This window comes from Colias philodice, chromosome 1, assembly GCF_061535455.1.
Source record: "Colias philodice isolate Cphi_HAF_F1 chromosome 1, ilColPhil1 Martin Lab GWU primary, whole genome shotgun sequence".
Classification (NCBI taxonomy): Eukaryota; Metazoa; Arthropoda; class Insecta; order Lepidoptera; family Pieridae; genus Colias; species Colias philodice.
Window position 1 is genome coordinate 3,921,706 of NC_143086.1, and position 16,620 is coordinate 3,938,325.

General features: G+C 32.1%; 1 protein-coding gene across 1 annotated transcript; it reads left to right on the forward strand.

The window, feature by feature from the left end:
• The first annotated feature begins 255 nt into the window (after positions 1–255).
• On the forward strand, positions 256–10,573 carry LOC149491085 (uncharacterized). Its single transcript, XM_089698920.1, has 3 exons — positions 256–416; positions 7,470–7,615; positions 10,285–10,573. Exons 1-3 carry the CDS (start codon positions 329–331, stop codon positions 10,288–10,290), a joined length of 240 nt encoding a protein of 79 aa, XP_089555046.1. The 5' UTR covers positions 256–328; the 3' UTR covers positions 10,291–10,573.
• Positions 10,574–16,620: the final 6,047 nt, after the last annotated feature.

The following is a 16,620-nucleotide window of genomic DNA, read 5'->3' on the forward strand; positions in this document are numbered from 1 at the left end:
AACGAACACATCCAAATTATTAAGCGTTATTTTAATTTTTCAATGCTTTTAAAACTGAAAATTTCATCAAAATACTTTCTTTTACTAGAAATCATAGTGTAGCAATCAGTTTTGTCAAAACCACAAACATTACCAAATAATATTAGTACGTAAACAACTTATAGTTTACGAACGCCGTAACTGCGATCACTCCTAACACACTCGTCTTGGATCCGCGCGAAAATGTTTATAAATATGTGTGTATAAAAGCGCGAAGCTGCCCCATCGAGGCCAGATGCTTGTCGTGCTTCTGCCCGAGTAAACCATTGACTTATTTATTTTGTTGATAATGATGTTCAAGTTTGTGTTCATGTTTGCGTTGTTCATGCTGGCCGCAGCCACCCCAACGCGGAAGCGGTCAACGACACCCGTTGAATGTGAGTACTACTCAATTACCGTGCAAGCGAATTCTTTAATACTGTAAACAATACCTTGTTATGTGCATGGAATTCGGAAAATGTCTTTCAAGCGCTACTGCAACCAAATATTGATTAAGATAATGTGTTGACCAATTTTATATGAATGCATTCTAACGATAGAAACTACTTTAATGATCTTATTTTAATCATGTGTGTGTTGAGCTCCAAATAAATGTTATAGCAACCTATATCTTCATATAAAATAAGTGCGTGTGCTAAAAAAATAAAACATAATATTTTTTTGAAAGTACATAGTTCTCAGAAACAATAATATTGCAAACAGGTAGAAACAGTATAAAGAGTTATTTCTATCCTTCCAGTGAACAAAATTGCTTTATACAATTAAGAATTACTGGAATACTGTACATATTCAATTAAGCAGATAGCTGTAGTTATTACGAAATATTTCATTGCAAAATAACATTGCTCTATTCAGCAATAAGCTCGAATTCCAGATAAATCAAATTACGCATACTCAAAGCATTTTATGAATTGTATGTTTTTAATCTTGTTATTATTTTACATTTTTTTAATATATTTTCATTTATCTTAACCCTACATTGCATGATATTTTTATTTTCACCTCAAAAAAATATATGTGGATCTATATAGGTTCTAGACAAAAAAAATTAAAATCCATCTATTTAGCAGATATTTTTTTAAATTCTTTTCCTTAGGGCCGATTTTTCAATGCTTGGATAAAACTTATCCATCCAATAAAGTATTACACGATAATATTAAAATGTCACGTAAACTGTCAAATACGGGCAATTAGAATACGTTTTTAAAATGGTAGTTTAATACATTAGTCGGCGAATAAGTTTTATCCAAGGATTGAAAAATCAGCCCTTAAGTGGTACTCTATGCAGTTACACTAGTATTTGGCTCTTACTTAGGAGCAATCAGTACATTAAAACTTTTTATTTTACATCAAAAGTATGTCTTCTACTGATGAAATTTGTAAAAACAAATTGTAGTCTTTATTAGAACATAATTTACTGGAAACTTTTTGCAAGAAATATATGTTTTCCCTTTACACTGGGAATACTGGCAGCGCTGTCTATTCTCTTTCCAGATTGAAAAGTGATCATACCATAGATCATACCTTTCAAGTCGTACCCACATCTCAGGTGAAAAGGATTGCTGCATTTGTTTTTTTTTTCTTCTCAATCACCGTCATCTGTCGCCTCTTTTTATTCGTAACGATGAACGACATGCATAGACTTCTAGCAACCTCCAGTTTGAAATATTTTAATTCAGTCGGTGTTCTACTACTCTCTTATGCAGTAGGCAAAATAGACGTAGTACCATTTATCAGTAAGCATTTTTATTTTATGCTTCCCAAGAAATTACTCCTCCAATATGTTGATTATATATTTTTACAATTTTAGGTACTTCTTAGGTAATTTATTTTTTCTTGCAATACTGGCTAACTTGGTCAATAGGCTGTTTTCCAATAAAAGATGATGATAAAGCTACGAGTTTATTATCCTACCACATTAACTGTGGAACAATTTGCCACCTGCGGTGTTTCCGAACAACTACGACATTGGGGCCTTCAAGAAAAGAGCTTATCTGTCCATAAAAGGCCGGCAAAGCACCTGCAACACTAGAAGTGTTGCAAGTGTTTATGGGCGGTGGTGACCACTTACCATCAGGTGGCCCACCTGCCCCTTTGCTTGCTCTGACATAAAAAAAAAAAAAAAAAAAAAAAAAAAACATTACCCTGCTTACTGTTTCATCAAAATCAGCTATCCATTCTTCTGAATATCCCCGTTCTGTTGTATTACCCTTCAAATATTTATTAACGGAAGATGGAGGATGGTTGGGCTGTTAAGATTTCTTCTATCAAATTGAATTTCATTTCCTTCCTTGATAATTATATTTTTTGAAATTCAATTACTTCTAACTGATACTGTGAAAGAACTTCTTCTTTGGCGTGTTGATCTGCTTACCCTTGAAATACTGGTTTGGGGAACTGTTGATTATTCATTAAAATTTTTGGCAAGGGTTGTATGTGTATCAGTAAGTAAGTAGAGGAAGATGCATATCTGGTAGAGAAACATGATTTTCGGACTCAATAAAGTTTTCATCAAGCTGGTCCAAGTTTCGTCTTATCCTCATCATGTCATCGTCATTCCGACCGTCTGCAAAGTCCTGATCATCATCTCTAGATGATAGTATTTCTGAACACTGCTCATTTATCGTATCAGACAATTTCGTCTTCACCATAATCTGTAACAAAATAAATAATATTTGTATGTTTACGAAAATGTTACAATGAAAAATATTATCATGTTTGTTTACATTAAAACATCTAGAATTCGTGAGAAAAACATTTGATTAAGTACGTGGTATTGTAATTAACAATTTTATCTCAACTATACTATGTATTTCACATATATATTATATAAATATGTAGATATCGCTATTATTACCTAATCTTGAACTTAAACGTATCTGTATTTGTTAAAACCACTACCTATTCATAACTAAAATGTATATATCTCTACGGTGATTGTATTTCTTCCTTGACTTATGATTTAGAAATTTTAACTCTTAATTATTAGATAAGAATCCACTTCCTGAATACAGTTATAGTACAAAAAATTAATACGTATGACATCGCGAATTACAGCCACTAGTAAATAATTGATATCGTTTTGTACAGTTATCAAGCTGGTATCATTTATATGCGATTAAATGCTCGTAGAATATTCACATGTATAAGAAACTGTAAAATTAAAATGTCTACCCTCCAACTGCTTATTACAGTGACATTATAAATGGTACTTCGTTATCATGAGCATTCTTAATTATACCTACCTGAATCACTTATTACCGTTCAGTATAAAAACTAGTAGCTAGTGGCACTAGGAAATTATAAAAAAAAATCCAATACGACTACCTATGTTCTTAAAGCTGAGTATCGACTTCGCGCTCCAAGAGGTCGAACATTGGCGCGCGCTCCAGCCGCGTGAAATGGATACCAGTTTGGAACGCGCGCCAAAATGTTCGTTGGAGCGGTCGAACGCGGAGCGGTCCGTTCCGTCGGGTGTCGGTTTTTTACCGCGCATCAAACGTGGCGCGCGCGCCAATGGAGACGGGTTTGTCGTAGTTTTTGTGTTTGAAACTCTGAACAGGTATTGCAAGCTTGTCTCTAGCCTTTCAGTCACTGTAATAGCTTCGCGAAACTGGGTGTCCATTTTTTTCACCTTTGGCTCTATCAAGTTATGCAAGTAATAAAAATCTTCTGTAGACATTCTTTTGAAGTTTTTTATTGTGTCTTCTATCACTTCGAACTGCATGTCTCTTATAAGTGTCACTCCATACTGCATTTTTTTTCGGTACAGCTCTTTTATCCACCAACGCACTTGACGTTTCTGTTTTTTCTTTTTTATTATGCTGTGTATAATAATTACAATAGCTGCTGCTGCTCGTACACGACGCTTCCATGATGAACGGTCAAACACTGGAACAGTTGCCACGCGCGCCAGGCGCGCTTAGTTGATATACTTCAATTATTTGGAACGCGCTCCGCGGAGCGCACTCTCGGCGCGGTCATTCATGGCGCGCGCGCCAGGAGCGCGAAGTCGATACCCAGCTTTACTCTACAAAATTTGGCATTGAATATGCCCAAGTATAAAAAAATTGATTCAAACCTAAATAATTTAATTTTTCTTTCAGTTTCTTGTTTTTTTTTATCTAATTTATATTGGTTCAACTCAGACCTTACTTATTTTCTAGCGGTACTGGGATCGCACTCTATAAAGGATTTCTAAACGAGTTTTGGCACTAATTAACAAAACTGTTGTCAAAATAAAACAATTTCAGTTTATTTTAATTTCATACTGCTAATTATAAATCTTTCTTCTTCTTCTTTCTTTCTCAGTCCGTTTACACCCAAAATTGAGTATAGGCCTCTTCATGGGCATGCAATTCTTTTCTGTTCTTCGCCACTCGCATCCATTTTCTTCCCAATACCTTCACTATATCGTCAGCCCACCTAGCAGGCTGACGTCCAACATTTCTTCGCTCGGTCCAAGGACGCCATTCCAAGATTCTGTTGGTCCACCTATGACCTATTGTCGCTTATATTCTATAATTATAAATCGTTTCACTGTAAATTGATTAATAAATGGTACAGGTGGTTGTTGGTACAATTAATATATTGAAAACATATGAAGATTGGGTTCGTTACATTTTCGGAATACATGTTTAGCTTTATCATCAAATTATTACAATTTATTATTTTTTTAAATACTTATTATTTATTTTTAATCAGTGCTTGGATATTACAAGAAATGTTTTTATTCAATAAGTAGTTCAAATATAGGTACGTATAAAGTCAACATAGTCACATTGTTTATCCACGTATTAATTCTATGAAACCAACGCATTGGAGTTCTGTAAGTTGACTCCCTTCATATTATATGAATGTTGGGTCAATTCAGCGAAATAATACTATTGCAAAGATACACCAAGCGAAAACGGAAATAAATTCTTTCAAAAATATATGTATTAATTTCAGGAATGGAAACTTTTTAATACCATCTTTGTATTTAATAACTGGGAATTGGAATTGGTTTTCATATTTTTGCGGATAATTAACGTTAAATAGTTTGTAAATTCGTAAAGGATTTATGAAAAAATAGGGAGTACGAATATGTAGTTTAAAATTGGTAATCCTTTCCTGTAACATGTATATTGTATATGTTTAAATATTCATGACTGAGTAAGTTCTATAACAGGCAGGCTCAGGCCATAGGAATTTACATATTATACAATTATACAAATCCCGTTTGAATTGTCCAGCTCTGTGACATTTCTTACTTGTTGAAATTTTGTTGGGTTAAATATGTAAAACAAAAGCAATGGTATATTAGTTTAGGTGCTTTGATTTGCACGGTGATTGCTTACAACCCATATTTTAGGGACTGTTCCTTATTCTGTGAATCCTAATTTATTTATTTATTTAAAGACACACCAACAGTAGCTCAATTTGTAACATAATAAAGAATTCGTAGGTACATAAAATCTTATTCTAAAATGGCTATTAATTACAGGTACATAGTACATACAGCATTAATTGAACTAATATTAGTACATAATATGTTATATTATTGCATGCATGTGCATGTAATATATTTTTTTCCGTGAGCTTAAAATTCAATGAACAAAATTACAATATACATTAGTGGGAATAATCGTTAATATATTTTGACATTTTCAAGCAATTGATAATATTAATTGTTTAGTTACATTTTTATCGCAGTCATGTGACCCACCAGATAATTGAAATAATTCAATACATAATAACAGCAGCGCTTACGCATCGTTCGACCTTCATGTCTATATTTAAGATAATTCGCTTGTTTTTGTGTCAATATCAAGTTATATAAGAACATGATCGATTTAGGTCATGGGCGGAAAATTTTGCGCTTTTCCTTATGGCGCGGTTGTCTGGGGAAATTATTAAAACATAATGATTTATAGTATTAATTAAACTTTGCTGTTTGTTGATAAATGTAAGTAATTCTAGTCAATAACAAAAACAATTTAGATTTCTACGTGATTCTACTTTGATACTAGTCCCACTTATATATTAAACTGTTTTAAACATGTTATAATCATGTTATAATAAAGTTTTTTTACCTATATCTTCTCGAATAGATACAATATTGGTTGGTACGATCAATCAACAGGCTAGCCGGATGAAAATCCGATCGTGGTTATTTTCACGCGAAGGACACCACATGGCGGCTGGCGAAGAATAAAATAAATATTCCCTTGTCAGTTGAAAATATAAGCCGTTGGGTGCGTGGAAATGTACTGTATTAAGGAGGTACTTAAGAATCACAAAACGTTCTACGTAGCTTATGTGTTGCCGTGAGCTTAAATGTGTATTCTGAAAATTATTTGTAACCTTATGTAATAGATTTATACAGACATATGGAAAATAAACTTTCAATTCAAATTACAAAGAAAAGATAGGAAATTGTTGTTAGTCACAAAATTGTCATTATAATTGAGGTATAGCAAAATCAATACGATTTCATAACTAACTCTACTTTTGCCAGAAATAAATCATTTCGCAAAACCGTCAAATATATGCAAATGTGATTAATTGTATATTCACAAACATGCGCCGAATCTAATGTACATGTAAGTACATTATTTAATATTTCCACATGAATTCGATGATGCGTGCATTTAAATCAATTTCAACCCTTCCTATCTAGGGTGTAATATCTTTAAAATTGCTTTAGGGATTTTTATTGCATGCTAGATAATAATTTGGATTTAGATTTTTATTTAATGCAATTTGTTATCGATTACGCTTAGAATCATGGTAAGAATGTTGCTAATATGAGTGTTGATACATTTTTCAAGTACTTAATGTTTTGAAATTTGACGCTATAGTGTTATATAATTATCATTATCTAATTTCGTAAAAATAAGCCCTATCTATATCGATGTGCAATAGACATAAAATTTCCACTCAAATCTATTTGTATATGGAAATACAAAAAATATTTCGTGGAAAAGTTTCAAATGTAATACAGATAGGATTTTAGAAGGTTTTTTATTTCTCTACAATGGTTCCCCCAGAGTCGTAAGAGGCTTATAAAATATTGTTTTAATAAATAATACCCGTTATAAAGAGGGATTGAAATGTATCAGGGATATATTCTGTATCCGGTTTGTGAGAAAGGTGTTTATATTCTTCCATTGTATCAAGTTATTCACCAGACTACGAGAAAATCAAAATTTTCCACTGTATTTGTTTGTATTTGGTTAGCCGTTTTCCTTTTATTATTGCCTCGCTCTTTACCCAAAACAATGATTATTTTCCAAATTTAATTCCAAAAATTTCCACTGTTTTTATGAACTTGGTTCGTCCACAAATAACCGTCTAGGATTTTACTCCACTACCCAAAACATGTTTATCCAAATTATTTCTGACTATTTATAATTCCCAATATTTATGTATCTCTTTTTACGTTTCAGTGGTCAGCGTGATAGAATTAGAAGAGCCATGCGTGCGCCAGGGCGGTCTCTGCCTCCGTATTGAAGACTGCCAGCCCGGGAACCTCGTGCAGATGAGGGGCGTGCTCTGCCCCAACCAGAGGCACTTGGGAGTCGAATGTTGCTATGTAAGGGTACTTTTGTAAGCGCGGTTAGAATGTATAGGTATTTGGTAGCCATGCGTGCCCCAGGGCGGTCTCTGCCTCCGTATAGAAGACTGCCAGCCCGGGAACCTCGTGCAGATGAGAGGCGTGCTCTGCCCCAACCAGAGGCACTTGGGAGTCGATTGTTGCTATGTAAGGGTACTAATATAAACGCGAAAGTATACAAGAATGAATAGATATACATAGACTTAACTAGTACATAGCACTTTTTGATCAGGCTACCACGCATATGAAGCAGCAGGTTCGTGAAGGGATGATAGATAGGGAAGAAGTTCTTAAATAGATTTATACTTTTTGTATTTAATCGGTATAAACATTTAAATAATAAAACACATTTATTGTAAATATCACATCACGAGATACAATTAGAATAAAGCAAAGACAAAAAAATAAATAAATGAATCTTATTCTAAGAACAGCAATGTGGCAGTGAGTGACTTGAAAAATGGCGCCAACTCAGTTTCTGCAAGGTGATATTAATTATTAATTAATACCTTACCACCACTGATTTTCAGTGACCTCAAGTGACTATTGGTGAATTTATGAATTTACTGAAATTGTGTTCGCAAGCCAAACATTCCCCTAAATCAACCTTCATATACATATTTTCCCTAAAACTTTGCATTTGAAACAAACCGGGAGTACGTCAGTATTTTTAACTTTTAACTAAGATATTCCGGTATCAAGTTGCACCATCTATGCTGTTTTTAAACCTGTCAAACCTTTTTAACAGTTTTGAATATTTAATGAGCCTCCTATAAAGCGTCCCAGATTCTAAAATATAACTTACATTTAACCCGGTACAGTTATACATATATTTTTAATAATAGGATAATTTTTAAAATTCGTCAAGTCCTTTTGATATAATCGTATTAAATACCTAATCTTTATAATTAACTAGCGGTCCGCCCCGGCTTCGCCCGTGGTACATATTTACGTTTTCTCTACATAAAAACCATCCTCGTACTTCAAGGAATAAAATAAAAAAAGAATTATCGAAATCGGTTCAGCCGTTCTCGAGTTATGCGCTTACCAACACATTTTGCGATTCATTTTTATATATAAGAAGATTATAAGGGAAGATTAAAGTTGCTAATAACTTATATTAATTTAATAGAAACGTAAAAGGTATTAAGTATTTACACGTGCTACAATTGTGGAAATACACATATTTTTTAATCCGTATTAATTTGTATATAACTGATAGAAATGGGAACATAAACAGAATAAAGTCCTTTCAGCTCAGCAAAGAGGATTATTACACGTGCGAATGTTTCTATTCCTTTTTTAATACCATAATGGCGGAACAGATTAGAAGAAAAGAAAAAAAACATAAACTAGAAGGACATAAGCTCATTTTACGTGAGAGTTTAAATGGAAAAAAACGGAGTCGCGGACGGAAAGCTCAAAATGTCGTTATAATATTAACTCTACCATCTACTCACTGAATTCGATTTTATTAACATGCACTGGATATTTACAGAGTCTAAAAGAAAGATTAATTAACTCCTTATTGTAATTTGAAATAACGTTAAGTATATATAGTTCTTTCTTCATAGTTAGAACTGAAATCAAGCCATATGTGAACTGCGGAAACGTATGAAAAAGTCCAGCGCAATAAAAGAGTTCCATACTTTTTACGCCAGTCTTATGAGCATAGTTGCGGGTCATAACTAGTTTGTAGATTGTAGCCGAGTATATTTAACCCCATGTCCGATTTCCAGACGGAAAAGCTGTAATCAAAACCTACAGGGCACTTCCCATTTATTTACAAAATTTGTATTTGCGTAAAGGGGAATATTAAGCTCGTATGTGTTCACCAGATATTATGCGCCATCCATGCCACGTTTATTGGTTTTTCTGACTAATTATACATTGATAGAAGTAATCTGTGTACTTTGGTACTAATGATAGTTTCATTCGGTGATAGGATCGGAAATGAGGGAATACTCTTCGTTCGCTTGTAATTGCGACACGCATAGAGCCTTTTTTTAAATAAAAGTCTTATTTTAAAAATCCATTAGGTTCCCTATTATTATAAGGAACATAATGGATTTTTGAGTATATCATTTCCTGGTGTATTTTTTAATTTTTTATCTTTTTACGTATCTGTTAAAAAATGCAACAACTGAACAATTAATTGAACACAATTATGTATCGATGATAAAATATAGGAAGTGTGAAAGTGTTTATTATTATTATACATTATTCATATTTTATAAATTCATTAATATCATATGATGGTATCGTATGTAACTCTTTTAATGTCTACATTTTACTTATTAATAACTACGCGCCTACGATAAAAATATATTATCAATTTAATATTTGCGTGAACGGGTGTGCACTGTGCATGTAGCAATTTGTAGCTTCGTAGCTCCCAACAAGATTTGATTTAGATCTTATATAGAAGGAAAATCTGCTTTCTAAGATGTTTTGCCTTTACCGGAAATAGAATCAATCGTCTCTGAGATATTTATATCCAGTAACTAGTGTCAGGATTCTTGCTACGAATTGGAAATTTACATGTTGCATTTTATATGGCACTGTCGGACTTCGGAAGCTTACATTTTTAATACTTTTAGTTTTCAACAGTTAACTTTTGTATTAATCGTTATATTTTTATTTTCCAGGCATGAAGGAGATCTGGAGAGAAGCCGTATTCCGCCTTAAGTTAAGATAGATATAAGTTGTCAAATATAAATGGTTTATTACAAATGTATTATGCTCGGTTTCTATATGAACTTTCTTATTTTATTAGCTTCACTATCAGTTAAAATTCAAACGTCTGCAAAAGTTACTATAAAGTAGAAATCGTAAATAGTATGAGAATATTAAATATAGTATGTTATATTACTATGAGTATTAACGATGTTGTTATTGCTGTGAGCAAACTTATTTTATTAAATGAGTACTTAATGATATGGCTTATTATTTTTTGAATGTCCTAAAAGTCCCGTGATCTTCAGCTTCTTATCAATTGTCTAATTATTGAATGATTTTGTAAAAGAAATACTAATCTTATTTATAAAACTATGAAAAATATCATAATCATAATATCACTTAAATGACTAAGATTCTTTTTAAGATTAATTCAAAATTGATTGTACGGTTAAAGTACTCATAATATTTCTTATGAAATTTAAAATTACAAAACTCACATAACTAGATATATTTTTTTTAAGAATAGAAATAGATAGAAAATAGAAAGGAGAATGGCAAACTCCCATAGGACTCTGGGCCTGATCGTTACACTGATGATTTATGGGGGATTAAATAGATAAAAATATACAGATTCTATGAATATAATAATTATAGATCTCTTCTATGGGATAGCAGAGATATTGGGGTGTAAAGTAACAAAAATAAAAGTTAGTTTGCTTGAGTTAAATGAAGCATTGCCTTTTTCTAGGTCCAGGTAATTTTATTTTCTACCTACATTGTCTAGCTAATAATAGTGTAACAGTAGAACAGTCAGGTAATAGAAATATTGGATCCAACACATATTATTCAACACACATTTTAACTTACCAAAACATCAACAATCACTAGGTAGGTATATTTCTTATATCTTTATAAATGGATGAAGCATTTGAATTCAATAAAAATAAAAATGAACAATAAACTTTCATTCCTATTAATAGACTCATATTTGACTATTTTACTCCTCTGACAACACTGACATCTCTGCTTGATAAGACCGGTAGTGAACGAATTATCTTTTTTTTCAAAGATTTGTTTTCCCATAGAATCAGAATTCAATATTTTACAAATAATTATTAAAATTAACATAATGAATTTTAAATATATTATGATTTCTGTAACAGTTAGGCCCAGTTTCGCCATTCTCCTTTATTTTTTATAGCATTTGAATGTCATAAAAGTAAAATATCAAACTCGCATAGATTTGAAACACTACGACAAGACTACGACATTCAAGAATATGAATCCACTAAATTATAATCAATTTCTATCAATACACGAGTTTTATGTAGGAGGAGCTGAAGTTCACAAACATTTTATCGAATATCAATTTATAAGATATTTATACAGATATAGAAATATGATCTTCTTTGATGTTACAGACGTTATAATCTACTTAAATAATATTATTTCTTAACTTCAATGAAATGGAATCTACGAATTTTCATTAGAACGCAAATAGCATAAAGGTTTCGGAAGTCAAATAAATAACATCTTAAATATTTCATCAAAATTGATTTCAGCAGACGCAAAGTTATTTTGAGATCGTGAAATGCAGCAAATCGTTCTATTAAAATATTGCTTAATTATCTGGAAAAGAGGATTTTCTATATAAACGTTCCGAAATAAATATTTGATCATTAATTGGGTTCAACGTAACTTTAAATTAGGCATGGATTATGAACTTTGAACTATGAATGAATGAATGATTGAATGAATAAATAAATAAATGAATGAATACTTTATTTCACACACCAGATGAAAAAATAACATAAAATAAGATACAAACAAATTGCACAATAGGTGACCTTATGGCTACAGAGCCATCTCTTCCAGGTAACCCAACCAAGGAAAACAATAATTTAAATTACGAGTACAAGTAGGTAGGCGGTGTATACTAAAAATGAAGCGATAAAAAAATAAGTAATAATATAAATTACTAGGAAAGTAAAAGTATAAATAATATATCTTATCTTACATATGTTTTAAAAATTGTATATTAAATAAATGAAAAAGTCAACATATAGATCATATTTTAAGACCATTAAAAGCCTACGTTTCAAAATAGGTAGGTATAATATATTTGATCATAAATTGGGTTGAACTAACTTCGTGGTAACTTCAACTTAGGCATGGATAATTAACTTTGAACTAGGTATACATATGTTTTAAAAATTGTATTTTTAATACACAAAAAAGCCAACTTAACGATCATATTTTAAGTCCATTAAAAGCGTATAAAGACGGAAATTTCGTCCTCCGCGTCCAAATAAAGCCGATAAAATAAAACAAATCGTTTTACATTACGCGATCACGGTAACATTGTAAAAGGTGGCAATTTGATGCTGACATACGTCACGAGTACTCCTCAAAATCGGGGAGGCAACCCCCCGTTCAGTCGGAGCTTGCAGCGTATGCATTCCATCTTCCAACTAGCTACGGATTGGTCAACTCGCTTGCAATTAACAGGTGAGGCGCGCGGTAAGTACAAACATTATTTATTTTACTTGTATAATAATGTGCAAGTTTAATTGTAACGTAACTTATATTTTTTGCCTAATTTTTGACGAGTTTCGCGATGTTTTATGATTGATTTAATTCGATTTCAATTGGATTTTTTTTATTACTTATTACTGTAAGCGGTGTTAAATATGAATTTATACTTTTATTACGGTGTGTTTAAAGTAATATTTGGTGATTTTATTTTAAACTTCTACGCGGTCCGCGGCCGCGGTGTAACAAGTTGCGCTTATAAAATGAGTGTAAACTAACGCGTTAAGATTATTTTTAATTACGGATCTTCTCATCAAATTCGGATAGTCCTTTATTTTTTTAAAGTAAATAAGTGCACGGTCTTGTGATTTAAATTTCGTTAAAAAAAATCCGTCGGAAAATTTTAATTATTTTTATATTGCGATTCAAGTTAAAATGAACCAAAATTAAACGTCATGATTTGACAATATTGCAAGATATTTTTAATAATAAATTAATAAGAAGTGTTAAGTTTGGTGAGAGTTCCGACGGACTTTCCAGAGAATTCGCTTCGCTTTACTGGATACCATTTAAATATTAAAACGACTATGAAAGTCTTTTTCTTTTGGTTTTGTGCAAAATTCATTACATTTTATAAGAAAACTTAATTTTAAACATAGATGTACCGCGTTAAATGATTAATAATTGCTATAATATTATATTTGAGAATGTGTTCTTTTGATATATATTATGAGATTGTGCTCTCGAAATGTTTTATAAGTATCTTTATAATGGGCTATGTTTTTCAAAAATTTTCCAATAGGTATTTTTATAAGACTTTTGGTGTAATAAAATGAACAAAGACTTTTTTACATATAGTAATATAGCTCTAGCTTGGCTGTCAAAATGACGTTTTTGTTTTTGACATTTCTGCCCATATTCTAAGCTAACATTATCACTTTTATATATGCGAAGGCCAAATAATGTGCAAATAATATTCATGCGAATGGATTTCTATTTCTCGTAATTATTCTGCTCCTTTCAGCCAATATGCAAAGTTTATCTGTAGAGCGAGATAGTTGCTAGTTACCGTGTAGCATTCGTGCGAAAGAGAACGAGCGATTGTAGCGATGGAAACAGCTATACACTTGTTTATGCATTTTCCAATAGCCTGTCTCACTCTTATCGCGCGGAAACGCCTACGTGAAAGCGAGAGCGCACGCTGTTCCCTCCTACCGACCAATGCTGAAGAACGATGCATCTTTCTCGCTCTTTCGGGAAAATAGAGTGCGGATGTATAGGATTAGACTTAACACGGATTAAAAACAATTAAATAGTTGAAAGGAATACTCTACATTTTAATTTTATTATTACTCCGGTACAATCTTAATTTATTTTTGACTTTTTGCATTAAGCAATTGAGAATGACTTTGACAGCAGCTGTCAATTAATGCTATATTGTCTGTGCGTATCTCGCGAATTCCTAATTCGAAGAAGTGTAAACGGTAAGCACTTAATCCACCAATCCATTATCGGCTTCGCTGCATTGTGTATATTAGCAATACATTTGAACGTTAGCAATCACATTCGATATGGATACTAAAAAAAACATGCTATTTGATATTCTACTGTTTTGATTGTTATTTTGATGCATTTATATTATGATATCTACATATTTTTAATTTTTATAATAGGCGTATTTTTACAAATCTTCTTATTTTTAAGTTTTTGTATTCGCTTTTTTATTATTTATTTCGTAAGTTATATATGGTAACACAGCAGACCTGCGATCACAGATAATATAGGTACTTTATACCCACTGCATACTAATTTAAAAACAAATATTTCATATCTCTATCGATTGATAACCGTTTAAGCTTGCTTTCCGAGGGAGGTTAAAGCAGTTCTTTAAAGTTTAAATTAAACGTGACGACTTAACACTTAAACTCAATTTAAAGACGATTTACTTTTCTTACGCAAAAGTTAATATAACGTAACGAGGCGACGATGTTTGTTGTAGCTCTATTTTCTTCAGCCGAGTGGGAGATGAGTCTTCTTTTTTTATTTATCTAAGACTTTTTATTAATGTTGGCTGGAATTGAACTTATGTTCTGCTGATCACATATTAAACATATTTTACTTACCATTGTACCAAAAACAGTTTATTATACATGCTAGTTGAAACCTTAAAATTTGTACAACTTATATTGTTGAAATAAAGCTTATTTTATAATGAAACAATAGTACTTCCTAAAAACAAAAGAAATATTTTTAACATCGGGCAAAGTTCAACTATTGGAATTCAGTTACATTTCATAACAAAAAGTGACGCTATTCTCTTCCGAACAATTAAAATAAGAGAAATATGGATAAAAATATTTTGCCAATATATTAATAATAAAGCGAAAGTAGAGTTCAGCGTATCACGTTTAAAAGCCATCATAAAAATGCCGCTAGGTATTAGTGGTCGGAATGCAGTCCAACGCAAAAGTACACTTCCAAAATATTCGGCCCACGGGCCACGAGCTACGGGCCTTACAATATCATCGTATTTTCAAAAACTACACTCTTAATTTGGTCCTAAAAGTCGTGCACTGAAACATCCAATTCCTATAGAAAAACTTCTTTTATTAAGTGTTTTATTATTTTTTCCATACTTTCCGTGTAATCTTGTCTTTTAAAAGGATAAGCTGGACTATGTAAACCATTTAAAGGATTTGTCAAAGCGGTGCATTTTTCTAGAAATTGTGGTCAACATTTTAATGTAGTTTATTCATGTTGTGTTTATCTATGAGCAAACACAACATTTTATACGTTTATACTTACTAGTGCATTAAAAGTAATATTTTTACTTTTATTCCATATAATAACCGACACGTTTGATCAGTGAAAGCATATTTACAAATTAATAATATATTAATTAAATAAATCAGATTGCGAATCGTGCATTACTGCTACAAAATACCTATCTTTGAAAGTTTATTTTCTTGTGAATCCTACAGAAATATTTGAATCTCTTATCTGGTATCATTAAAAAATCTCTATCTTCTATTTTACACCTGGTACCAAAGCCATGGCTGTTATATGGGAACTCTTTAGTTTATGCAGGTTAGTCCTGTTCAGTGTGTTCAGTTAATTGGTTAAGTACAGATCCAACACGAAACTTGACAAGAGTCATTTCGTGTGTACAAATAGCTTTTTTCAAATCCTTCTCATTTATTTAACTTTATTCTAAACAGACACGATTTAAAATGTTTTTTGCGCTCGCATACCGCCTCTACGCCAAAACCGTGCCAGACTATTTTCCGGGGATTTGTACTTGACCATTACCTATGACATCAGTGCCTTTAACTAAACAGGGGGCTACCATACGATATTAAAGCAGTATTACTTCTAGTGTGAAACAATGTCAAAGCAATATCGTCTAGTGCCGTCACTTTTCCGCACTCGAATTAATACTGCTTTAAGACATGGTAGCGGGCGGACCTGCATAAAGTAAAGAGTTCTGAGAACACAGTTTTATATAAAACAACAAAAGAAATGAACGGTCAATGAATAAGCCGTGCATAAGGAGAGGAAGAATAAAAACAGGACACACTCCTGAAAGGATAATCTCTTTTCTTTTAAAGGATTTACTTTGTATTTAAATGTCATTTACGGAAGTAATGCATTATGCACGGTCAGAAAATCTTAATATACCTCTATACATATAAATCTCGTGTCACAATGTTTGTCCTCAATGGACTCCTAAACCACTTAACCGATTATAATAAAATTCGCACACCATGTGCAGT

Coding starts and splice junctions, on each gene's coding strand:
- LOC149491085 (XM_089698920.1), top strand. CDS start 329: ATGATGTTCAAGTTTGTGTTCATGTTTGCGTTGTTCATGCTGGCCGCA. Junction 417..7,469: donor GTCAACGACACCCGTTGAAT/GTGAGTACTACT, acceptor TTTACGTTTCAG/TGGTCAGCGTGATAGAATTA.